The 26,358-nt window shown below is 39.8% G+C and overlaps 1 protein-coding gene across 6 annotated transcripts; it reads left to right on the top strand.

The window, feature by feature from the left end:
• The first annotated feature begins 6,970 nt into the window (after positions 1–6,970).
• On the top strand, positions 6,971–25,915 carry RAD52 (RAD52 DNA repair protein). Of its 6 annotated transcripts, none has more exons than XM_021001493.2 (13): positions 6,971–7,058; positions 7,913–8,018; positions 11,364–11,506; positions 13,257–13,358; positions 14,712–14,805; positions 14,953–15,020; positions 15,450–15,568; positions 15,895–15,970; positions 18,845–19,041; positions 19,195–19,400; positions 22,383–22,460; positions 24,479–24,655; positions 25,350–25,915. In XM_021001493.2, the coding sequence occupies exons 3-13, from the start codon at positions 11,420–11,422 to the stop codon at positions 25,409–25,411; spliced, it is 1,266 nt and encodes a 421-aa protein (XP_020857152.1). In that variant the 5' UTR covers positions 6,971–7,058; positions 7,913–8,018; positions 11,364–11,419; the 3' UTR covers positions 25,412–25,915. The 6 variants fall into 6 exon arrangements, with proteins under 6 accessions (XP_020857152.1, XP_020857158.1, XP_020857157.1 ...); XM_021001499.2 differs by lacking the exon at positions 25,350–25,915 and adding an exon at positions 22,598–22,677 and having other exon boundaries at positions 6,981–7,071; positions 24,479–24,635; XM_021001498.2 differs by having other exon boundaries at positions 6,982–7,071; positions 11,402–11,506.
• Positions 25,916–26,358: the final 443 nt, after the last annotated feature.

The following is a 26,358-nucleotide window of genomic DNA, read 5'->3' as shown; positions in this document are numbered from 1 at the left end:
AGTACTTCGGCCTCAAAAGTTCTGAACGGTAAATTATCTGAGATCAATGAGTAGCCATCCAGGGAATGATTTGGTTCCAGTTTTTAATATCAATCAAGCATTCCTTGAGTCAAGAAAGCCTCAAATATATATTGTAGGCCCCGGGATGAGTCAATGTCTCTCAGCCTCAGTTTCCTCTTCTTTTTTTTAAAAAGAATTTATTTATTTTTAGTTTTCAACATTCATTTCCATAAGATTTTGAGTTTTAAATTTTCTCCTCCACCCTCTCCTCCCCCCTCCCCAACACAACAGGCAATCTGACATAGGCTCTACTTACACATTTATATTAAGCATATTTTTGCATTAGTCATGATATAAAGAAGAATTAGAGCTGACGGGAGGAATCACAAAAATGAATCAATAAAACAAAACAACAAGAGAAAAGGAGAGCTTACATATGCATTTAGAATCCATAGTTCTTTTTCCAGATGTGGATAGCATTTTCCACTGTGAGTCTTTTGGAGTTGTCTTAGGTTCAGTTTCCTCTTCTTTAAAATGGAGATAAGGCACTGAGTGGTTGTAAGGATCATGAGACAATATACAGGGTATTCCAAAAATCTTAGTTCAGAGAGATAATGGACTCAAGGTACACAATGAGACATAATATTTTCAGATACAGTCAGTGTGTGAACTTGTTTTGCATGGCTATGTTTATTTGTTACAAAGATTTTGTTCTTTTCTTTTTTTCCAACAGTTGGGCATGAGGAGAGGGAAAAGAGCTAGCAATAAGATTGCCTCCCCCCCCAAAAAAAAAGCAAAAGGGAAAAAAAGAGAGTTATAGAAAAATTTAAAAAATAATGCACAGAAGAGAAGAAAAGCCTGAAGAAAACACAGATAGGAGAGCCTTAAAAGTTTAATGTTAAATCTATTCTATACTTAAAAGGAAAGTTGTACATAATAGTCACAGTTTCACTTGCAAATCTTTTTCTGGTCTAATGTGCATGTGGCAAAGATACATTTCATTTGGTGTTTAAATCCAGAATAAAAATAAAATTTAAAAAATCAATTATGTACATTAGACAGCACGAACAAGGGCAGAGGACAGAACCAGACAAAAATGGTGGATGGAAGGGGGGCTAGCCAAGACAAAAAAAAAACCTTGAAAGATTTAACTCTGAAAAATGCAACGACCAACCATGATTCCAGAGGACTTTTGATGAAGCATGCTACTCACTGTCAGAAAGAGAAGTGGATGAACTTACATTGTAGACGAAGACCTGTTTTTGGATTTGGTCAATGTGGAAAACTATTTTGCTTGACCTCATATATTTGTAACAAAATTTTTCTTTGCTTTGCTTTTGTTTTTCAATGTAGAAAGGGGAAGTTGAGAGGGAGAAAAGAGACAGGGATACATTGCCACAAAATAAAAAGAAAAGAAAGAAAAGAGGGTCATCAGAACATTTAAACAGGAAGGACAGAAGAAATCACAAATAGGACAATTTTCTTTTCCGCCTGTCAAAGCTAAGATTAAGTGAATATACTTAAAAAGTAAAGTAGAACTATATAAGATGTCCACAAGAGATTTCCAGTTTCATGTATCTCTTTTTCTGTTCTACTATTTATATGAAAGTCTTCATTTTAATTGGTACTTAAGTACAGATTTAAAAAAAATTAAACATATTACCTCAGCTGTGTTTTTATGTTTTTTTTATATACATGTATAAAAAGTAAGGAGAAATATTTGACTTTGTACACATCACTGAGATTTGGGATGGAACCCATGACTCAACTATGATTTGAGAATATTTTATTTAAAAGGGACAAGATAGTTAATCGAAGGTATGAATAAAGTAGAGCAGCATTGTATATTGAGAATATATATTCATGTGAACAAATCTAGGTTCCAGATGGGAGAAGGCAGAGAGCACCTATGTCAAGATGAACAGAAACATAAAAACAACTAATATTACCACAGATTCCTACATCAAAAATTACTAATTAAGAGTACTAATATTACTACAGATCACCTGGATAGAAAGAGTAAATAGATGAACAATTTGGGAAGCAGATCTTGCACAGAGAAATGATGGTATAGTAATAGGAGACTGATTCTCTAGATGAATACTGAAGCTGTTCAAATAGAGTAGCTAATAATTTGACTTGCCTTAATGAAAATTTTATTTTTCTGAAGGCATAGGAATTCATAAGGTAAACTTCTGGATCAAATTCTCTTAATCAAAGAGGATCTCCTTGCTGGAGTAGAAAAGGAACCAGGGGGAAGGGAAGGGAGGGGACAACTGATGAAACTTAGAATTTGTAATACAGAAGCAAATTGGATATAGTCTGATATCCACCTTAAATTTCATTTTATTTTTTAAAGTTTTATTCATGCCATTTAAAAATACCATAATCATTTTCTGATCATCCTCTTCTCTCCCCTTCCATGAAAGAAAGAAAAATGGCTAAGTAGAATCAATCAATACAGGGCATGTGTAACTTACTGGACTCACAGTCCTCTACTTCTCTAAGAGGAGGAAGGTCTATTTCATCACTTGGTTTTTTTGTTTGTTTGTTTGTTTTTTTTTTTGGTGAGGCAATTGGGGCTAAGTGACTTGCCCAGAGTCACACAGCTAGTAAGTGTTATTTATGTGTCTGAGGCTGGATTTGAACTCAGGTCCTCCTGACTCCAGAGCCAGTGCTCTATCCATTGCACCACCTAGCTGCCCTCATCACTTTTTTTTTTTTAGGCAATTGGGGTTAAGTGACTTGCCCAGGGTCACACAGCTAGTAAGTGTCAAGTGTTTGCTCTGAGACCGGGTTTGAACTCAGGTTCTCCTGATTTCAGAGCTGGTGCTCTATCCACTGTGCACCTAGCTGCCCCCTCATCACTTATTTTAAAGGACTAAGATTAAGTTATTTCAATGAAGAAGTCAGCTGCCTTTTAGTGTGGTTTTTATTTTCATTATCATGATCACTGTGGATATTATACTTATTTCATTCTGCATTGAGTCATACAAGTTTTCCCATGTTTTTACAAATTCCTTGTGTATATTTTATTTCTGTCTTTGTTTTACATTTATGTCACACTTATTTCAAAATATGTACACTTCTTTTGCTACCACAAAAATCAATGACCACCAGGCATTTAAGTGTCTCCTATGTGCTAGATCCTAAAGATTTTGATTATACATTTTAATTCTTGCCTAGACCTGTAATTTTATCAGATACAAAAATGAAATGTTTCCTGTACACATGGAGCTTACATTCTTTCAGGGGAGACAACATGTATAATACAAGTAAAATATATACATGCTAATCTGCAGGGGCTGGCACTAGCAGTTAGGGAATCAGGAAAGGCCCAGGTAGGAGAAGGTATTTTAGTTGTATTTGAAGGAAATTAGGAATTCTGAGAGGCAGAGGTGAGGAGGGAATACCTTCCAAGGCATGGGGAACCCATTCAAAGGTACAGTGATGGGAGATGCAATGTCATCTGTAAGGAACAGTAACAAAACTAGCTTGGCTGGTACCTAGAACACAGTAAGGGCAGTTATATATAATAAACCTGGAAAGGTAAGTTGTTCTTCCTTCGTTCTTTTTTTTTCTTAATTTAAATTTTTTTAGGGGGAGTGGGGCTTAACTGACTTGCCCAGAGTCACATAGCTAGTAAGTGTTAGGCGTCTGAGGCCGGATTTGACCTCAGGTCCTCCAGACTCCAGGTCCAGTGCTCTATCCACTTTAGCACCTAACTGCCCCTCTTCTTTCGTTTTTGAAGAGGACCAATGACATCAGGAGGGTGATGTCTTGACTTGCAAGTGAGTTGTATTGAAGTAAGGCAGTGCTGTGCAAAGTTATCAGCCTCACTCTGGCCTCCAGAGTCATTGGAGTCTAGTGGCAAGGCATAAGAATTTGGCATACATAGCAGCTTTTTCTTTGTCTGTTGGAGTACATGCTCAGTAGTGGGATTTCTGGGTCAAATAATATGAATAATTTTGGAATTATGAGAGAAAAGTTACTAATTGCTTTCCAGAGAAGTGAATCTGATTTTCCATTCACCTTTATATTTGTTGCTGATGGGTATGAGGTGAAAATTCAAGAGTCAGTACACCATTAGGAGTTTTGGTTAACTTTTTTATGAACCATTTTTACGGTGTACCATTTCGAGCTGCCCCCCCCCATCACCTGAGAAAGGCCTAAAACCTAGATTGGCCAATCAGGAGAAAGACATTTTTGGCTCACTCTGAGCTTAACCTATCATAATGCTTCGTGTGCTCTGGCATAACAGAAGTGCTTTGCTCTACTCTCTGAGTGAACCCAAAATGCTCCTTCCTATGTCAGCAACTACAAGGCTGGATGAAGCTGATCAGGAGCATTCTTCTGTTTATAACTGTCCTGGGCAGGATACCTTGAACTGGACAAGATCATGAATAATGGAACTTTTTCTTTCCTTGGTATTCTATGGACATGTTATACTATGTTATGCTATATATATAGTCATGTTAATGATATGTCCCTTTGACATTCTCTTCTCTTATTGTATTTACAATCTATCCAATTAAGAAATTCCTTTCTCATATTATGGTAACATGTGGAGACTATAATTTTGGCTGACACAGGCATCCTGAGCAAGGAAGGGAGAGAAGGGGTAGAAGGGAATTAGTTCGAAGATATAAAGTCTCCTTTGTCTATCCATCCATGGGCTCATTTTCCACAATGAACTCCTAATGCATATCTCTAGATGCATGATCTGCCAGCTTTGGGAGAAATAAACATGCATAGGCAGCCCAGCTTTGTCGGTTTTAGAACAAACTCAGTGATGGTTGACAGTGGGGAATTTAAGTGTTTATAGGGACATATCAAAACATACAAAATTTTTTTAAAAATAGTGTAAGAAGCACCAAAAGGCCCAGAATAAGCTGAGGCTAGGAAGGACCGTTAGAGGTAACAAAAAGGATTTTTCCCAAGCTCTTTTGGGAAAAAACCAGGACGGCTGCTTGGGGTTATTGGATGATAACAAAGGAAGATGGAGAGAAGGTAGAGTGACTGAATTCTGACATTACATCTGTTTTCTCTGCCAAACAGTATAGCCTTTGTACTGGAAAGGGTAAGGAGAAAAAATGGATAAAAGGGAATAGAAATCCAAGGTAAGCAGGGAGACCGTTGGTGAACATATAGCTGCCTTTAATGAGTTCAAGTTACCAGGCATAGATCAACACATTTCAGGGTCCTCCAATAATTGGCACAAGTGATTGCTAAACCACATTTCAATGATCTTTGAAAGATCACTGATAAAAAGTGAAAGGACTAGAGCAATACGAAAGTACTGATTTTCAAAAAGGTAAGATTAGAATAGGCCAATGAGCTTTACTTTGCCTTTCAGAAAACTTCTAGGATAAATTATTTAAAAGGATTATTAATGAATATTAAGAATGAGAGATTCCTAGGGGCAGGTAGGTGGCGCAGTGGATAGAGCACCAGTCCTGGAGTCAGGAGGACCTGAGTTCAAATTGGCCTCAGACCAAACACTTGATACTTACTACCTGTGTGACCCTGGGCAAATCACTTAACCCCAATTGCCTAAAACAAACAAACAAACAAACAAAAAAAGAATGAGAGATTTCTTTAGGCCATGCTCACAGTCTTCAAGGGTCTGAGGAATTGTCATTTGGATAAAGACTTGTTCTGCTTGGACCAAGAAGATAGAACTGAAGAAAATGGTAAAAGCTGCAAAAGCATCAGAAACTCATAGTAAAGAAAAACTTTCTAACAATTACAGCTACAACTCCACCCTAGAATGGCGTATCTAAGGAGGTAATTAGGAGCGATACTATCAAAATGCATTAGAAAGATCATTAGGATAGCCCTGGAAGGAGGAAGTGCAGGTATATCCGTGGGGAGTGCAATGGGGGTGGAGTGGGGTGTTAGTATGTAGGGGACAGTGAAAAGAGATTTTTGAATTAAGGTGCTTGTAGCAGGATTGGAAGGGAGAAGCAAGGGATAATGCTAAGCAAGGATAGCTGGAGGGGATCTTCAAATTCCTGGTTTTCCTGATGGGGAAACAAAGGTTCAGTGAAATTTAAGTGATGTAGGGATCTTGTGGTTTAGAGCTGGAAGGGGTCATTTAGTTTATTGCCTTATTTTATAAATGAGGTGACATATTTGCCTGAGGCCACAAGGCAGGTTAAAGCTAGGCTCTCATTTCCACCTGCTAATTCTCCCTAATCTGATAGGAAATAGAACCATAAAATCTTCCAGAGGCAAGAGCCCAAGTAATAATGATAATATTATTAATAATAATAGCATCCTATGATTACCAAGCACTTTATATTCATTGTTTCATTTGACCCTCATAATGGTTATAATAAATAAGTGGCTCGGAGGGGCTGGACTTAAGAGTCAAGAAGACCTGAGTTCAAATTCTGACTCAAACACTTAAGATCTGTTGATTCTAGGCAAGGCAAATCACTTTACCTCTGCATGCTTCAGTTTGCCCACCCGTAAAATGGGGGTAATAGGCTAGAAAGAGACAACACAGGTAAAGTGCTTTCAAAGCACTATAGAAATGCTAGCTAAGAGTACTAGTACTCTTATGTAGTATATATAGAGAATATATATATAGTATACATATATACTACATATGTATGTGTGTGTGTATATGAGTCCCCACACCCAGGGAGGCAGGAGCTGACTGAACCCAGATGCAGAATTGGCCAGGGGCGGAATGGATGGTTCCGGAGGGCACCCAGTCCGCCCAATCCTGTAGGAGGCAGCAGAGGCCACATCCCAGACAACGGAGACCCACCGCGACGTAGGAAGGTTCCCTCCAAGTGGCTCCTCCCACCGGCCTTTGCGGCTTCACCCCGGGCACTCGCTTCTTCCTCCCTCCTCCTCCTCAGGTCAGACCTCCTCCCAGAGACGACCCAGCACCTCCTCTCCTCCCAGCTTGCATTGCAGCTTCCGCCCGCTAGCCCCGCCCTCTGCAACTCCTTCGCTTCTGATTAGCCTGAAACTGTTCTCCCTGCATGCACTGGGCGCTTGGGTGGTTGCTATTGGTTGTGGGTCTGGGCTTCTCCTGGAGGCGGGTGAGTGAGTCAGGTAAAATGGATTGTGTTGAGTGCGGATAGGTGCGGGAGGGAGGAGAGCTCAGCGGAGCCGAACGGGACTTGCGGATGGGCAGGGGAGGGTGGAGGGTTCACCTGGCTGTCCCTATCCGCAGATGGGCCCGCCACCTACTAGGGTCACCTGCCTCCGAAGCCCCGGCCACGGGCGAGCTCCGAGAGCGGGATTTAACCACCGTCCTTGCGGCGCGGCCGCCAAACGCTCGGGCCTCCCCGTTCGTCTGTGGGTGTTGGCGGCGGAGGATGCCCGGGTGCCCGGAGGGGGCCGAGTGCAGAGCTGTGGGGGGTGAGGGGGTGACCTTTCAGGGTCGGCTCCGGTTCGGCGCCTAGAGCCCCGACTCTGGAAACTGGATCCCAGCCCAGATACTAGCTGTGTGACCCTGGGCAAGGCGCTTCACCTCTCTGGACCTCAGTTTCCTCATCTGTAAAATGAGTTTAGATTGGGTGACCGCTAAGGCCCTTTCCAGTTCCAAAACTGTGACCTTAAGGTGCAATTAAATTTAAAAATTCCTACAGTTAAAAAAAAGCAGGAATTAAATCTGGTATAGGGAATCTTATAAAAGATGTTTATGGGATAGAGTTTCAAGATGTGGACTTAGCTTTCAAAAGTCTATAAGGAAACCTTTGTTTTGGGAGTGTTTATACCACTTTTCTTCCTGTGCACATTAGGTATAATATTGCTATTATTGTTATTGGTAATACTAATGCTTTTATAATCATGTTAGCATGTTATACCACGATATTATAGTATAGCAATAGAGGCAATTTTGAAATATATTTCTTTTTTTTCCAAAATATATTTCTTATAATTGGTGTAGTTGCAGTACCCTTGGATTTAACGTCAAGAGACTTGAGGGTCTCTGGAGAGCAGGATTTGGAAGTCAGGAAGACCCGAGCTTGAATCATACTTCGGACACTTGCTAGGTGTGTGATCCTGGTTCATTTGCCCTTTGTTTGCTTCAGTTTCCTTGTCTGTAAGATGGAAATAATGACAGCACCTGCCTGCTAGAGTTATTGTGAAAATGCTTTTCAAACCTTAAAGGGCTGTATAAATGCTTGCTTTGCTTATTAGTTCTGCCATTAAGTAGCTGCGTGTGACTGCTAGCGCAAATCACTTTACTTTGAGAACTTCATTTTCCTCCTTGTGAAAATGAAGTTCCTTCTGGTTGTGATTCTACATGACTTTCAGTTTTGAAACTTCTGTGGGTGAAGTAGTGAACAAGAGTCTGAAAATTTCATTCAGTAGCTCTTTTTAGGAAAGATATAAATGATAGTTATTTTAAACTTAAAGAGAGCTGATTATTACAAAGTCAATTGCCCAAGCTTCTTATGTACTTTTTTTTTGCTCTCCATTTTTATTTTGCATTCCTTGGGACAATGTGGGTTTGATCAGAAGAGGGTTACTTCTCTAGCAATACTAAGTTCATTTCTTTTTTTTCTGTATAAATTTATTTTTAGTTTTCAACATTTACTTCCACAAGATTTTGAATTCCAAATTTTCACCCCATCTTGTCCCTCCCTCCACCCCAAGATGGCATGCATTCTGAATACTCCTTCGCCCAGTCTGCTGTCCCTTCTATCTCCCCCCCCCTTCTCTTATCTCCTTCCCCTTCCACTTTCCTGCAGGGCAGGATAGATTTCTGTACCTCATTTTCTGTATTTCTTATTTCCCAGCTGCACGTGGAAACATTTTTTTTTTTAAACATGTGTTTCTAAAATTCCGGGTTCCAGACTTTCTCCCTTCCTCCCACCCCACCCACCCTCATTGAAAAGGCAAGCAGCTCATCTTATGTACATTTTTAAATAGTCAGGTTCTTTATTTCCTAGAAACCCAAGTCATTAATTTAGTAACCATCAACTTTAGGACACAGAAAACTACATGAAACAGTAAACTTATGGGAATCAGTTTACGTAGAGATAAAATTTTTAATTAACAAAACTTTGTCTCACTCTACCCCTAATAGAAAGAAGGAAAGAAAAAACCCTTGTTATAATTATGTATAGTCAAACAAAACAAATGCTACGTGTTTCTACTTGACTATGTCCAAAAAATATTTCTCAATCTGAATTTAGTGTTTTATTTTCAAGATATCTATCTAATAATCAGTCAACAGACATTTTTAAAACTCTTATTATATACCAGGGACTATGCTAAAAAGTGCTGGGGATAATAATACAAAGAATGAAACAATCCTAGCTGTTAATCTCAAAGGGAGTGAAGATTTCCAAAGACTATATTATTAGGGAAAAAGGTAATTAAAGTGATATCATTAATTACAGTTCAAATGCCTAATTTCTTGTCTCTGTAAAATCGTTATGAGAATTGTTTACACATGTATCTTGTTTATTGTCCTTGAAAATATGAGAAGGGAACTGGCTTGCTTTCACAAATGACTTTTTACTATCAAATCACATTTTCGTAGCAATATGTCTGATTGAGTGGCATCAAGACTTCATGATCCCACTGTGGTTATGGTTTGATTACAAAAAAAAAAATTTGATTTGGTAGTAAGAAAAAGTACCTTATGAGCATATAACAAATCTCCCATTCACATGTTAAGACCATAGGAAATTTCTTAGTACTTGCAACCAGAAAATTGTTTAGTGAACCTCAGATTACCAATGTCATTTGAAGTAAAAAGGAAGGAAATAGGTTTGCTAAAAATGTTGGCTACTGGCATGAAAAATGTCCTATACAAAGGCCAAGTGAAATGGGATTTTCTTAATAGTAGTTTCTCCAGGGATTTTTGTTTGTGGATAACATGTTGCTGATTACTTGGAGTCATGAAATTCTCTCCAGTGAAATCCACAGCCACAAAAATGAGATTTTCTTGGTAATCTATACAGGAAAAACTAAGTAATTAAAAAACATATGCTGCCCAGATTATCACATGCAGTTGGATGGCTGTGCATTTATTTAGTCCGTTAGGACTAATCTTGAGTAGGGATTACAGATGGACAATGAACAGGGGGCCAGACTTGAATAGGCGGATACTAGACTAGATTGGGCAGTTTCTAGACTCGATTATATTTGGGAAGATCCATAGTGCTTTTAATTATCCCCTACTCTTCTCTGATTTAAATCAAATGTTTCATACTTAATAAGGAAGAGCTTATTAATAAATAGGTCTATGCAAAAATGAAACGGGCTGCTTGTGGAGGTAGTGTGTGCCTTAGCAGAGGGTGGATTACTTAAGAGAGAAGTCGAACTAAATGATCTTGAGGGAAAATTCTGTGGTTCTTTGAACCTGCACACTCAATAGGATTGGTGGGCCTCTCTTTGGCCCAGATCTATATTTTCTGGGGTTTGCTGCTAGCCCTCGTTTCTACTGATATCTGCTCTGTAATTAAGAGTGAGTCACTGGCTGTCCTTTATCGAGGAATGAGCTCTTCAAGGCCATAAGGTTCATATTAATGTGGAGAATGTCAAGTTATCACGACCTCTAGGTAAGAACTTTGTTGCTTTTCAGGTTCTAGTCTTCATGTCCCAGACATAGAGCCCAGAGGATGCTTAACCTTTTTGGAGTCTCCTTAGTGGAGAGCTCTTTGTTTTTCCTTTGAGTTCTGTCAAGTTCTTGACTGTCCTCTGGCTTCCTGGCTGCAATACTAAGGCAGTTTACTTGGAAGGCCAAATTTCCTCTCTTGGCTCCTTTGTCTCAGCCCTTGTAGTTTCTGCAGGCTTCTGAGTACCTCCCTTTGGCCACCTAGACTGAATAAAGATGCTTACTGTAGCTTTTCTTTTTCTTTTCTTCTTTTTTCTTTTTTGCTTTTTGGTGAGGCAGTCGGGGTTAAGTGACTTGCCCAGGGTCATACAGCTAGTAAGTGTCAAGTGTCTGAGGCCAGATTTGAACTCAGGTCCTCCTGACTCCAAGGCTAGAGCTCTATGCACTGTGCCACCTAGCTGCCCCAAGAGATGTGTTATTTGAGCAGTTAAGTAACAACCTTATTTAAAGAGCTAATTTATGTTTCAGAGGATATAAAAGAACATTTAAAATTTGCTCTTCAGATACAGATCTGATGGAAGTCTTACTTTCTACAGAGACCTCTTCTTTCCTTTAGGTACATAATTTTTAAAGTGTAAGGTAGAAGCAAAATCCAGAGGACCCTTGATTCCTTGACTGGCAGAATCTGACTTCTGAAGTACCCTTAGAGTTATGAACTCTGGTTTGGTAGAGAACTGATGAATAAATGGATGATGCAAAAGTACTGGAATATAAGACAGGAAGACATTTTACTTGGTTTTATAATTTTCTCTTTCTTTTTCTCCAGTTTTGTTGAGATCTTTGAATTATACCATTGCTCCCTAGTGAGAAATCAGAGTCAGGATGCCTGAGAATCAGGAAGCAAGCTTTAAAAGCCATGAGAGCCTTTCTGGCACCCCCAGTGGAAGTTCCGTGTTGTGTTTTGGGCAGGTGAGTCTTCAGGTTTCTTCTACTTGGGGCTGTAGGCATCTTTGAAGTTGGTTGGGAATAGAACTTTATCGTGACCAAGAGTAGTAATTACTTGGGTTCTAGCTGTCTTCACTTGTGTTATGGAAGAACCCCACATTTCATAATAAAATTGATTGAGTGAGTTCTGAATGTACAAAATTCCTAGCCAGTGTATAAATGTGTGTGTGTGTGTGTGTGTGTGTATCTTTATCTCTCTCTATAAAAAGCAGTATAAAGTTATACTTTATTTCAGACTTGCTAGGTACAATGCAGTAATAGTCTGTACATGGAGAGAGAAGGAAAGAGTGTATAATTTTTATGTATGAGTTAGCAACATCTTCTAACTTTGTGACAGTGAGAAGAGGAGGCTGGTAATTACAATGTATTATGAAAGTTTTAGCAAGAGTTTGAGGATGAGGGTTAAAACTTATCCATAGGGAAAGTGGATGTGCCTACTTCATTTATGCTGAAGATAAACCTAATTTAAAGATGGAGTCATGTCAAGAGAGGGAAGAGACAAGGTCATTTTCTCTGCCTCTCTCTGTCTTCTGTTTTTCTCATTGGCATAGTTATACTCTGGGCAGCTTTTCTATTTGAAAAGTATGGATTGAAAGTCCTCAGGGAAGAGGCATAGAAATAAGAACATGGGGCTTTTACTTCAACTCTATCTCTTTTTTTTATAACTATAACTGATTCTTTTACTCCTTTGTGTCAATATCTTCAGTGACTTCTGACCTCTTGTAGAATAAAATCCACATTGTATTCAACTACGTTAATGATCTCACATACGTCTAGCACTATTCCCTTATTCCGTATTTCTAGCCATGCTGGATTATTCTGTTCCTCAAACTTGTCCCTCTACACCTGTCACTATCCTCATGCCATTCCTTATACTCACCCTTCCCAAGGTCCTTCCATCTTTCAGTGCTTAGGTCAAATATTAGCACTGCTCTATAAAGCCTTCCCCAGTCTGTTAGAAATCATCTCTTCCTTCTCTGAATTCCATTAACACTTTTTTAAAAAAAATCTCACTTACATTACTTACATGTTTTATGAAATAGTAGGTAATGCAGTAGATACAGCACCAGGCCTGGAGTCAGGAAGACCTGTGTTCAAATTTAGCCTCAGACATTTATTAGCTATTTGACCCTGGGCAAGACTTGTTTGCCTCAGTCTCCTCATTTGTAAAATAGGGGTGATGATAATAGCACCTACCTGCCAGGGACAAGTGAGATGATATTTGTAAAAAGCACTTGGCAAAGTGCCTGGCACATAGTAAGTGCTATATAAATGTTAGCTGCTGCTGCTGGTGATTGTGGTGGAGGTAGTATTGGTAGTAGTGGTGGTGGTAGTAGTAGTAGTAGTAGTAATAATAATAATACCAATACCTATTAGATTGTCTATCTTGAGGGCACAAGTCACATTTTATTTAGCTTTACTTCTTTCATACAGCCTAGCAGGGGTTTGCACTTAGTATTCAAAGAACTTATGATGAATGAATGAATTGAATGAGATTTTTGGGTGTGAAGTATATTTAGGGAGGGAAAGAAGAAAAAATTGTGTGCAGTGGAAAGTAAGAACTCCAGATTTCTCTCCTTTATTTCTCAGAGTGTATTTTTTTCATCTATGACTTTGGGGTCATAGTTCTCTTTTTGCTTCAAAGCAGTGTATTGGGGATGATGAGTGATGGCAGGAATATGAAAGAATTAATTTACCTGCTTTACATTTTCAGTATCAGTACACAGCAGATGAGTATCAGGCCATCCAAAATGCTCTGAGACAAAGACTGGGCCCTGAATACATCAGTAGCCGACAAGCTGGAGGTGGCCAAAAGGTAAAAGAAAGTCTTGAAAGCTGTCATCTCTGTGACCTCAGCAGCAAGAACATGGGGCTCTCAGAAGCTCCTTTTGCTTTCCTATTGCCTTCTGTGTCCAGACAGACCCAGACAACCACTTCTCTTCTGATCATAGATATTTTCTAGTCCCTCAGAGAAAGAGGCTTGTGGCTTCTGAGACCTGACTGGACATCTCTTAATTTCCTCCTGTTTCATCTGCCCTTACCATTTACTATCTACTTTTAACTTCTGATATTTAATGTGTCTTCTGGCTAGGTTAGTTCTTCTTTTGGAAGATATGCTGCACTGGCAGTTGAAGGATATGTGATCTCTTTCATTTCTTACTTCTGTGCCTCCTTCTTTTCCCCCAAGGTTATTATGAGGATCAAATGAAACTTCTCTTCAGTGTGCCTTTGTTTTATTTAAAATACACGCATATCCTATTTCAGTGTCTTACATGAAAGACCTAAGTGTTGTGCCTTGTTATGGCTAGGATGTAACCCTTGTTCTGAAAGCAGAATGAATTATGGTATATTCTGCCAGTCAGGAAAGATTTTCGATATGAGGCTGACAATAGCCTTAGTCTGTCATCTGAGGGCCATCCTAAATAAAACGGAAAGAAGCAATACCTTCCAAAGACCATCTAATGAGTCATAGAGAGGTTCCAATCTGTGTTGTAGGAAGGAACAGCCAAATCAACAGCATCATAGATCATTCAGGCATCCCAGTGGATTACACCGATATACAAAGGTAGTATCCTTGTTGATTTTGAAGGCTAGTAAACTAGAGAGCCTTTGAATACATCTGACATCTAAAATCTTAGTTAAATTTGGAGATTCATTACAAGAAGGTTGTATACCAGGCAATGATTTTCCTTGGCCACAGCAACTTTGAAGCAGCAAGGGAAAGACGGACTTTAAAAGATGTGTATTTTTATCAGTGGTGAGTCCTCTCTCCACTAATTCAGATTATTACCCTTCTGCAGCTTAGAAGATGGCCCTCATGAGCTGGTGTGCCTAAAACTATTTACTGGCATCCTGAGGATGAATATTTCCAGATTTCATTAGATTGGCCCTCAGATGACATACATATTGCAAAGGCAAGCCTTCAAGAATTCAGGGCTATCTGCCTGCCATGGCATACTTTATGCCACTTTTTGGGTGATGGTTTGGTGTTAATATTTTCACTGCCACTCTGATAGACCATTCATTCTGACGTCTTCAGATCAGGCAGTCCTTTTAAGTATGCTAGATACAAATTTGTCTGGAATGTTCAGGAGTTAGTTTTTGAGGTATAATTTAGTTTACGTTGTAGTATGGTAATGGATTTTCATCAAGTTTTTTCTACCCTTAGGTCTGTTACATTGAAGGTCATAGAGTCATCAGTCTGGCCAATGAAATGTTTGGCTACAATGGCTGGGCTCATTCTGTCACACGGCAAAATGTGGGTGAGTATGCTTCTTGGTAGCAAAGGCCTCTGGTTCATACTTCTTCTTATTCTGGAGTTGCCAAGCTTCTGGTGCGGCTGAGTATGAATGCAAAGTGGGACCTAGAGTCTAGCATTCTGTGTAACTCTCTCTACTTCTTATTCTCAGATTTTGTTGACCTCAATAATGGCAAATTCTGTGTGGGGGTCTGTGCATTTGTGAGGGTCCAGCTAAAGGTGAGGGAAGTTTTATGACTGCAGGTGAGTTACTTAACCACTCTCAGTCTCAGTATCCTCTTCCATAAAAGGTGGATAATAATATTTACCTCACAGGGTTGTTACAAAGATTTAATGAAATAAGTAAAATATTTTGTAAACATTAAAGTATGATATAAATATCAGCCATTTAAAAATAAAAGTGAAGGAAGTGCCACCTGCATGAACTTTGTGGGTAGGGTTGGAATCAGTAGAAAGCTCTCTGGATTATTGCACATGATTAAAATTCCACAGCATTTTCTAGAGCTCCCAGACTAGGTCTGGTTGCATGACAACAGGTTAGTTCTGAAGTTTTGGGTTGTGTCCAGGCCAGTGTTCCTTAGGACAAGGATAGCTTTGTGGTGTAGAGGGTGGGTTGCAGTCTCTTATGTTTTAACTCCTCTATTTCAGGATGGTTCATATCATGAAGATGTAGGTTATGGTGTTAGTGAGGGCCTGAAGTCGAAGGCTTTGTCTTTGGAGAAAGCGAGAAAGGAAGCAGTGACAGATGGACTGAAGCGAGCACTCAGGTAAGCTGGGTGGGTTTTGGTCAGAGATCACTTATTTCTAACACATGCCTTCAGAGGTTGAGCTGAATAGCATAATGGAATTAGAAGGCTCTTTGGATCCTGGGCCCCAAGTTAGAAAATGTATAGTGGGTCCCTGGCAGTGGACTTTCTGGAGTCTAAGTTAAATCTGCTGGAATTCGGGATCACTTCTCTATAAATGGAGTTATGAATGCTGGTATTACCTTTCTCGTAGGGTGGTTGTGAGAGAAACACTATTAGTACTACTATTCAGAAGTGGTATTCTGACCCTGCTCGCTCACATGCTCCATTTCTCTTTTTATTTCCAGGTGTTTTGGGAATGCTCTTGGGAACTGTATCTTGGACAAGGATTATCTGAAGTCTTTAAACAAGCTTCCACAACAGGTATGTGTGAGAAATTACTCTGCAGATGGGAAAGGATAAATGGACATAACTTGGTATGTTGTGGTAAATTCAAATTCATGATCCCGTCTTCGTATTATTGAGGAGATTCCAAATCCAGTTGTTGAGAAAACTGAGAAAGATCTTTAAAAAGGACATTCTTAACTATGGTAATGGCAGAAGAAGAAGGAAGCTCATAGGAATCCTCTGGCAGCCCCAAATAATATGTTTAATAGATTGTCTTAACCAGAGACAAGCCCACTTTCCTTGTTGAATGAGAGGTAAAGGGACAGAAATTGAGTAGCAGGAAGAAGGAAGAGAGTAGAGAACAGGATTTGTGGGCATCAATGCCTCTGGTTATAATTTGGAGCAGAGAGGAGCTAATAGGAAAACTGAATGTTTTGAGATGACTGGTTTGGATTTTGTGGTACACTCTCTGGAAGCACTGCTGAAGTGGAGAAGAGGATTTGCTTTTTATGCAGTTAAAGTAATTCTTTCATGGCATATTTCTCATTCAGGAGTTTAACGAATAAAATGTGGTGCTCAGCTGGACAGGGATAACACTAGGAAATTAATGTTCCGTATCAGAATGACTATTCTTCAGGTTATAGTACAAAATTGAAGAAAAAGTACTTCTTGATTGCTTTGAATCAGTCAGAATAGTAATGGCTTGTAATTATCTGGCCCATAGTTATCTTACTATGTTTCTGTTTAGGAAAACCTTTGGCAACTATTTATTAAGCATTTGTTATGCTAGGTGCTAGCGAAAGAAAGACTCAAAATGAGAGAATCTCTGCCCTTAAGAATCCATTCTTCTAGGGTATAGAAAATATACACAGGCATGGAAATGCAAAGTAAATTGAGGAGGTGGCACCACAGCCCAACCTTGAAGGAAGACTGATTGTGAAATGTAGCTGTGAGATGAAAGTACATTGGAAGTGTGGGAGAAATCTAAGAATATGAACAGAAATAGAAATCATATAATCTGGCAGAGACCTCAGTAGCTATCTAGTCCAACCTATATTTGAGATGAAATGTTAAATTGGAGGAATACCTGGTAATACACTTTGGCTAGAATTTAACATTAGTGAAAAAGAATGCTGTGAAATAAGGCTGGATAGGTCAGTTGGAGCCGGACTGCAGAGGGCCTGGCCAGGCTGAGGATTGGTATTTTTATCTTAGACACAATAGAGAGCCACTGGTAGTTTTTGAGCAAGGGGAGTAACATTGTGAAACCTGTACCTTAAGAAGATTGTCTTGGAATTTCTATGGAGAATGGATTAGAGAGGAGAGAGACAGGGGGCGGGGAGACAAGTCCCGAGGCTGTCTTAATGGTCTAGCTAAGATGTGTTGAGGACTTGAATTAGCGTGATAACCAAATAAAGAGAAGCGAGAGAGTGGAGAAATGTTATGCAGGTTGAATTGACAAAAATTGGCAGTGTGGGGAAGCTAGGTGGCACAGTAGATAGAGCACCGGCCCTGAAGTCAGGAGGACCTGAGTTCAGATCCGGCCTCAGACCAAACACTTGAGACATGCTAGCTGTGTGACCTTGGGCAAGTCACTTAACCCCCATTGCCTCACTAAAAAACAAACAACAACAAAAAAAAGAAATTAAGTTTGGATATGTATGTTTAGAAGAGAGAGGAAAGGGGCAGCTAGGTGGCAAAGTGGATAGAGCTCCAGCCCCAGAGTCAGGAGGACTAGAGTTCAAATCCAGCCTCAGACATCTGGCTGTGTGATACTGGGCAAGTCATTTAACTCTGATTATCTCCCCAAAAAGCAAAAACAAAAAAAGAGAGATTGGAAGAGAATGACCTGGCATCAAACTGAAAAGGAATGGTCAGACAGGAGATTTTGGAGAGAGTAATAGCTAGAGAGAGGAGACAGTATCCAGGAGGAAGAGGTGCTTGTCAGTATCAAAAGCTACAGAAAGGTGAGGAGGAGGAGGATTGAGAAAAGGGGTCAGAAAACAAAGCAGTTGAGAGATTATTAGTTACCTTTCAGAGAACAGTTTTAGTTGAGAGGTGGGGTCAGAAGCCAAATTACAAAGGTCTAAAAACTGATTAGGTAGTGGAGAAATAAAAGTATAGAGTAGACTACTCTTTCTAGTAGGAGTTTGGCAGTAAAAGGGTTTAGCTTGAGAGGATGACAGAGTCAGGTGAAAGTTTTTTTAAGAATAGAGGAGCCAGTAGGTAGGGAGTGATTGAAGGTAAGAAAGAGGAAGAGTGAATGATTGACCAAATGAACAAATAAAGGGGTTATCCTTGGCAAGGAGAAAGACCTCCTTTTCTTGAGGGACTTGAGGAAAGGAGATGAGGATGGGTGAAGATGAAAAGTATTTATGGGGTATAGAGTCAAGAAGACGAGGGACCTGTTGCCTGGAGGCCTGGTTTTTCCTAATAAAGCAGGAGGCAAAGTCTTTTTTTGGGAACCAGGCAGGGAGAGTGGCTTGGGGCTTGATCAGAAGAGTTTGAGACAACTGGCATTTGCAGTGTTAGAGTCATCCTGGGAAAGAAAAAGTCCACAGAATTGCCATGCACCAGCGATGGCCCAGTCGTACTTAGGAAACATGAATTTGTAGTGGTCCCTGTAGACAACACTGTTTGACTTCCTCTGGCAGTGATGAAGGCATGTGAGTAGGAGCAGAGAAGGTGGTGGCAGTGGTGTTAGGAAGTTCAGGCAGAATGTTTTGTTAGTATGTACTTTGTTGTTGGCAATAGAAAAACAGATCCCATATCTTGAAAGGAAACATGTCAGGTCCTTTACAAAATACATGATAAAATCCATGGGTTGCTTTAACTATCTCAGGAATTAGAGGAAAGATAGTACAGAGTATGGTAAAATTTAGATTGTCATGTTTTTGCTTTTTTCAATAGCTCCCATCTGAACTGGACCTAGCAAATATCAAAAGACAGGACTTTGAACCCTCTGTAGAGCAGACAAGATATCGCAGCTGCCTAAAGAACATGGTTCCTACACCCCCACAGGTGAAGGGGGTGATGTCCCCTGGTGGAGCAGGCTGCACAGAGGCTCCAGCCATCCTGGCAGAGGGCGAGCCAGGAAATGGCTTGTGGTAGGAGACCCTCAACTCTCTCATCTTTCTTCTGTCCCTTTCTCTTCCTGTTACTCATACTAGGGAGCTTCCAACTCCTATCATTAGGACTCTTTTAGTCTCTATGTAATAGAGAAACAGACTTAGGCTTTCTATGTCTTTCTCTTTCTAAAGCAGAAACATCTTGTCCTTTGAGGGGGATGCCACATACCAGAGGAAGCTTCGGCAAAAGCAGCTTCAGCAGGAGTTCTGGGGGCAGATGGAGAAGCAGCCCCAGCAGCCCCGGCAGCAGGATCAACTAGCAGCTCCTTCAGGGGAATTTCGGAGTCATAGTATATCAGAAGAGCCAGCAGCAGAGCCCTTGAGGCCCAAGACAGGAGGTGCCCAGGGATTATGGGAGGCCATGTCTCTTCTAGGGATCATTTGTTAAGTGCCTGCTATGTTCCAGGCCCCATGTTAGGGGATACAAAGACTAAGAGGAAAACAGTCACGAGGAGTATTTATACATTTTTATGGGGAAACAAAAAGTGCATATATAAGCATATGCAGGATAAATATAAAGAGAATAAATGCAAATAAAACAAGGTAATTGAAAGGGACATTCATGTAGAAGGTTGTACTTGAGCTGGGTCTTGAAGGAAGGGAGGGATACTCTGAGGCAGAGATGATACATTCCAGGCATGGGAAGGAGGTTCTGCAAAGGCATGGACACAGTGCTGTGCGTGAAGAACAGAGCCTTGGGAAACATCCACAGCTGGGGAGTGTGAGATGGGTGGGGAGCCAGCAAAGGAGCCTTAGGAGCAGTCGGACAGTTAGTGTCAGGAGAGCACAGAGAGGAGAGGGCATTCTGGGAGTATGCAGCAAAGAGGTCAGATAGACTGAGAAAAAAATCATCAGATTTGGCAATTAAGAGATGATTGGTAGTATTAGAGAGGACAGTTTCATTTGAGTGATGAGGTTGGAAGCCAGATTGCAAAGAGTTGAGGAAGAAGAGAGGCAGGGAGTATAGACAGTTTTTTCTAGTAATTTGGCTGAGAAAGGGAAAGGGAGATAGAGAATCAATCAGTAAACACTTATGAATTCCCTACTGTGTGCCAGGAACTGTGCTAAGTGCTGGGGTTACAAAAAGGTAAAAAGACAATCCCTTCCCTCTAGGAGCTCACGAATTGGGAAGACAACATGCACACAAATATATTCAAACAAGCTATGTACATGATAAATAGGAAATAATTAACAGGAATCAAGAGAGGTTGAGGAAGGTTTCCTGTAGAAAGTGGGATTTTAGTTGGGACTTAAAAGGAAGCCAGGAAGAAATGGAGTGGTGGATCAGTGGAATAAGTTAGGTATGAAAGACGGTATTCAGTGACTATGGTAACCTACTGTTTTATAAACCCAAAGACCTCAGCTTCTGGGATAAAAACTCACTATTCAACAAAAATTGCTGGGAAAACTGGAAAATTGTGTGGCAGAAACTAGCCAAAATAAAGTCAAAATGGATACATGATTTAGATATAAAGGTTGATACTATAAGCAAACTGGGAGAGCAAGGAATAGTTTACCTGTCAGATTTGTGGAGAAGAGAAGAGAACTTATGCCCAAAGAAGAGATAGAGAACATTATGAAATGCAAAGTGGATAATTTTGATTACATTAAATTGAAAAGTTTTTGCATAAACAAAGCCAATGCAACCAAGATTAGGAGGGAAGCAGAAAACTGGGAAAGAATTTTTGCAACCAGCATCTCTGATGAGGGCCTTGTTTCTAAAATATATAGAGAACTAGGTCAAATTTATAAGAATACAAGTCATTCCCCAATTGATAAATGGTCAAAGGATATTAACAGGCAGTTTTCAGATGAAGAAATTAAAACTATCTATGAAAAAATGTTCTAAATCACTTGATTAGAGAAATGCAAATCAAAACAACCCTGAGGTACCACATCACACCTATTAGATTGGCTGACATGATAAAACAGGAAAATGATAAATGTTGGAGAAGATGTGGGAAAATTGGAACACTAATGCATTGTTGGTGGAGTTGTGAAATGATCCAACCATTTTGGAAAGCAATTTGGTACTATGCCCAAAGGGCTATAAAAATGTGCATACCCTTTGATCCAGCAATACCACTTCTAGGTCTGTATCCCAAAGAGATCATAAAAATGGGAAAAGGACCCATATGTACAAAAATATTTTGAGCAGCTCTTTTTGTGGTGGCAAAGAATTGGGAATTGAGGGGATGCCCATCAATTGGGGGAATGTCTAAACATGTTGTGGTATATGAATATAATAGAATACTATTGTGGTGTAAGAAATGATGAGCAAGTGGACTTCAGAAAAACCTGGAAAGACTTAAATGAACTGATGCAGAGTGAAATAAGAAAGATAGAATTCCAGAGCAGAAAGAGACTTGCCCAGTGTTCTATCCACTGTGCCACTTAGCTGCCCCCAAAATAATATTGAAAATATTATTTTCCAAATGACTGCAACGTCATTTGGAACTAGGTTGTGGAGGTCTTTAAATGGCAAGCTGAGGAGACCCTAGGGTGGTCAGACTTGGGTCTTACACAAAATATTTTGGTAGCTCCATGGAAGATGAATTGGAAAAGGAAAGAGTTGGAAAGCAGGGATACTAATTATAAAAATATATCTATCTATCTATGTATCTATCTATATATCTATCTATATCTATATATATCTATATCTATATATCTATATCTATGGCTGTTATAAATAGTCCAAGTGGGAGGTGATGAACACTTGAACTACTGGGATGATTGATGACTGTATTTGTGGAGAGAAGAGGATAAAGGAAAGCCATATGGAGGTAGAATTTGTAAGAATTTACAACTAATTTGGTTATGGGTAAAGTTGAAGCAGTAGAAGAGTAGAGAATGATTCAGCTTATCCCATGCCAGCTGATCCTTAACTTAGTTTTTTTTGTTCTTTGTACTCGAGATTTATAGATGAGCTCCATATTTGGGTTTCCTCCTTAAACCTCAAATTTTATTTCAGGGGCATTAGGAAGTAGAAGAAGCTTTCCTTTTGAAGTCTCTTTCTGCTCTGGAATTCTGTCTTATTTTATTGCTGAGGGAAGAAATAACTTGATTGTTTCCCTTTTGTGAGGGGAAAAAAAAGACTGTTAACTGTAGATTTGAGGTGGGTAGAGCAGAAAGAAGACTGGACTGGCAGTCAAAAGACTGGGCTTGTGACCTGGCATGATCCCTAAGCCAGCTTAATAGCTAACATCTCTGAACTTCTTCTTTTAGTCAGGCTTCTAAATTAAAAGTAGGATACTGAATTGCAGAGATTCTTTCCATCTCTGATTCTTTGCTTCGCCTTTTCTCTTTTGTTCAAACCAAAGGACTTGGAGTCCCTCCTTTGAAGCACAGGACGCCTGTGGCTGCTATCCCAGGACCACTCACTGAGGAAGAATTCTTTGGTCAGTAACTAAATCCTGTTGTGAAGAGACATATTTTGATTTTCAGAATGTGGGTGGGCAAGTGGAATGAATCAGACTTAGACTTTTGGTAAAAAACTATTCTTCTGTAAGACTTTCAAAAATCCTTTTGTTTTTAGTGACTTTTGGAAATGCCTTGGAAGAGCGGAAAAGGGGGGAGCACCAGATTATGGATGTACAGGAATCCCAATTTCCAAAAGTAGGCATTCACATATTTACCACTTAAGGGAAGGGTTAACTTAGTTACAAATATATGTGGGGGAGATAGAGACCAGTTCTTAGAATCTGTAAGGCCACAGCTGGAATTCAGGTCCTGACTCTGACCATACCATGTGTGTGACATTTCAGTTCTCCATTGGTTGACACAGTTTTCTTCCGGAGAATTCTATGTACCAGTGAAATCGTAGCTTTGACCAAAAGAAGGAAAAGAAATAATAATAGAAATTGATTTAGATAGAAGAGGAAAAAGCAGTTTTGAAGAAACTAGGCATAGACCAATATCTCATACCACATACCAAGATAAGGTCAAAATGGGTACGTGATTTAAACATAAAGAGTAACATTATAAGAAAATTAGGGGAGCAAGGAAAAAATTACCTGTCAGGTCTATTGACCAAAGGGGATAGAGAGGATCATAGGAAGTAAAAATGAATATCTCAGTTACATTAAATTAGAAATTAAAAAAGGTTTTGCACAAACAAAACTAATATAACCAAAATTAGAAGGAAAGCAGGGAATTGGGGAAAAATTTCCCAGCAAATCTCTGCGATAAAGACCTCATTTCTCAAATATGTGGGGAACTGAGCCAAATTTATAAAACTAAGAGCCATTCTAAATGGTCATAGAGAGGCAATTTTCAGAAGAAATCAAAGCTATCCATAGCCACGAAAAAATGCTCTCAGTCACTATTATTTAGATAAGTGCAAATTAAAACAACTCTGAGGTACCACCTCACCCCTGTCAGAATAACACGACAGAAAAGGAAAATAAGTGCTAGTTGGGGTAGAAAAGTAAGGACACTGACGCAGTAATGGAGTTGTGAACTGATTCAGCTAATCTTCTGTAAAACTGCATATCCTTTGACCCAGCAATATCACTACTTGGTCTGTATCCCAAAGAGATTTAAAAAAGGAAAAGGATCTATATATACAAAAATATTTGAAGCAACTCTGTTTGTGGTGGCAAAGAATTGGAAATTGGGGGGATGCCCATCAGTTGGGGAATAGCTGAACAAGGTGTAGTGTATGATTGCGATAGAGTATTATTGTGCTGTAAGAAATGACAAGGGGAATGGTTTCAGAAAAACCTGGGAAGTCTTAAGTGAACTGATGCAAAGTGAAATGAGCAGAACTAGGAGACCATTGTACACAGTAACAGCAGTAGTAAGGATGATCAGCTGTGAAGAATTTAGCTACTCTGATCAATACAATGATCCAAGACAATTCCAAAAGACTCATGAAAAATGCTGTCCACTTCCAGAGAGAGAACTGATGAACTCTGAGTGAAGGCATACATTTTTTCACTTTTTTAATTGTTTTTTTTTTGCAACATGGCACATGTGGAATTATGTTTTGCATGACTTCACATTTATAATGGGTATGATATTGCGTCCCTTGTCAGTGGTTGGGCTGGAGAGAGGGAGAGAATTTGGAACACACAAAAAAAGAATGTTTAAAAAAAAAAAAAAGAGGTAGGATTCATATTGCTCTGGTTCCTAAAAGTTATCACAGATAACACCCTGATAGGGAAATTGCTTTCTGTCACCTGATATTTACCCTAACAAAAGCAGATGCTTCATCTGCATGATCAGTGCATATTTATGGGCCCTCCCTTTCTCTCTGTATTTTCTGACTGTGTGGCTTAGAGCGTTAATTTTCTGGGAATAGAAAATTAGCTGGTCAAAAAAACCAGCAGCTGAGAATTTAGCTTTGGTGTGCTAGATGTATGAAACCATTGCTTTCCTGTGGATGTATTTTGTTGTGATCTTTGTGTATCTATAGATGACCTGGAAATGTGGGATCTCCCTTTGGATGCAGCAGACGTCAACGCTCTCAAGCCTGTGCTGAGCTCAGATCCCGGTTCATCCCACTCCCCTGCCGCGCCTGGTTTAAAGAATCACATGACAGCTTGGGGCAAGATGCCTCCGAAGTTATGCCACCAGAGGCCCTCATTGTCAGGTACCAGAGAGCATGCAGAATAGGGAAGGTCCAGGGTTCAGTCTCGAGTTTAGCAAAGCCTCATGCCAGTCCAGAGAGGAAGCTGCGCAAGAGGGGAAGGGAATGTTGTTCTGATTTGTTTGACTAGGGTTCTGGTTTGGGGCAGGCCTACTCTTCCTCAGGGGGCAGGGTGCAGGCCATTTGTTAACATAATCTGGATCTTATGTTCCTTGATGAAATTCAGTCCTGCTCTTTGTGCCCCTGATGTATACTTACCATTTAATATTCTATTTATAGCTGTATATGTTCTTTCTGGTGGAATATAAGCTCTTGAGAACAAGATTGTTTAATTTTTGGTTTTGTGTCCTTAGCACCTCTGTATTTTTCACTAAGTAAATACTTAATGTTTGCCTAATTGAATTGGCATCTTATTCCCATAACATACTGTGCTGGGTAAACTCTTATCTAAACTTTGGATCTTCTCTAACACAGGGTTCTGCATAGTCACTGTCGTTATCCTTTGATCACTTGAGTATAACTGTGGGTGGGTGAGAAGCTAATGTATGCTCTGGTCATTTAATTTCTTACCATTGTGTTCTTAGAGCCAGAGTAGTGTTGAGGGGGAGTTCAACTGATAGCTGATTGTTGTTCATATGTGTGTGTATTTAACATATTATTTTCAGACATTTGATCAGTTTCTTTTAATTTTCCACAGGGAATTGTAGCCCTTACAGGAAGAACCAGGGCCTGAAGAAAAGAAAATTGGATTCCCATTAACTGGGGCCTGGAACCCTTAAGATACTGGGCCATATAAGGACCTAGGAATACCAGAAGGAGGCCATGCAGAAGAGCACTTTACCCCTTCATGGCCCTGAGGTTGGAATTAGAACCAGTTAAGTTCCCTACAATTCTCTCCCAGGGACACAAGTCTTATTCCCTTGGACTTACCAGATTTTAGTCAAAGCTTTTTCCCAAAGTGATGGTTTTGAGGTACAATCTAGTGAGTCTTAACAGATTTTTTTAATCCAGAAGATTTCAGTAACTGACTTCTAAATAGACTGTAGATAAAACTTAAGGAGAAGTCAACAACATTTTTAGAACCTAAATGCTATGGAAGGAATGCCAGTCAATCAGAGGTCTGTACAGCAGAGCCACTCAGAGAAGTGGTCCAGAGAAGTGTGAAGGTAAATACCTCTCCTTTTGCTATTGGTCTCTGAGTTGTTTGTCCTTCTTAAGTGCTACAAATTTGTTAATAAAACGTATGTATTGTAATTTGCTATAGTTGGCAGCTTCTAGCAGTACCTATTATCCATTAGTACTAAGCACATTCCCTCAATTAAGAGTGGGAGACCAAACCAATTCGATGTTACCCATGGGGTAAAAACATCTTGAGAATAAAGATAACCCAGGGGGCAGCTAGGTGGCACAGTGGATAGAGCACTGGCCTTGGAGTCAAGAGGACTTGAGTTCAAATCCAGCCCCAGACACATAACACTCACCAGCTGTGTGACTCTGGACAAGTCATTTAACCCCATTTGCCTTGGGGGGAGGGAAGATAACCCAGCTTTGCTGCTTAATACTTCTGCTCCCCTTTCTCTTGTTTTCTTTTGAGATTATCACCTTTTTATGGCACCTACAGCCTGCATTTATTTCAATACCTGAAAGCATAGTCTGCATAAAGGTTACAGACCAACATCTTTGCAACAGCTCAGGATCCAGTAGAA

The sequence above is a fragment of the Phascolarctos cinereus genome, unplaced genomic scaffold (genome assembly GCF_003287225.1).
Source record: "Phascolarctos cinereus isolate Bilbo 61053 unplaced genomic scaffold, phaCin_HiC Scaffold_1;HRSCAF=81, whole genome shotgun sequence".
NCBI lineage: Eukaryota > Metazoa > Chordata > Mammalia > Diprotodontia > Phascolarctidae > Phascolarctos > Phascolarctos cinereus.
Note: the sequence above shows the minus strand (reverse complement) of the source record. Positions and strands in the feature narration are given on the sequence as shown.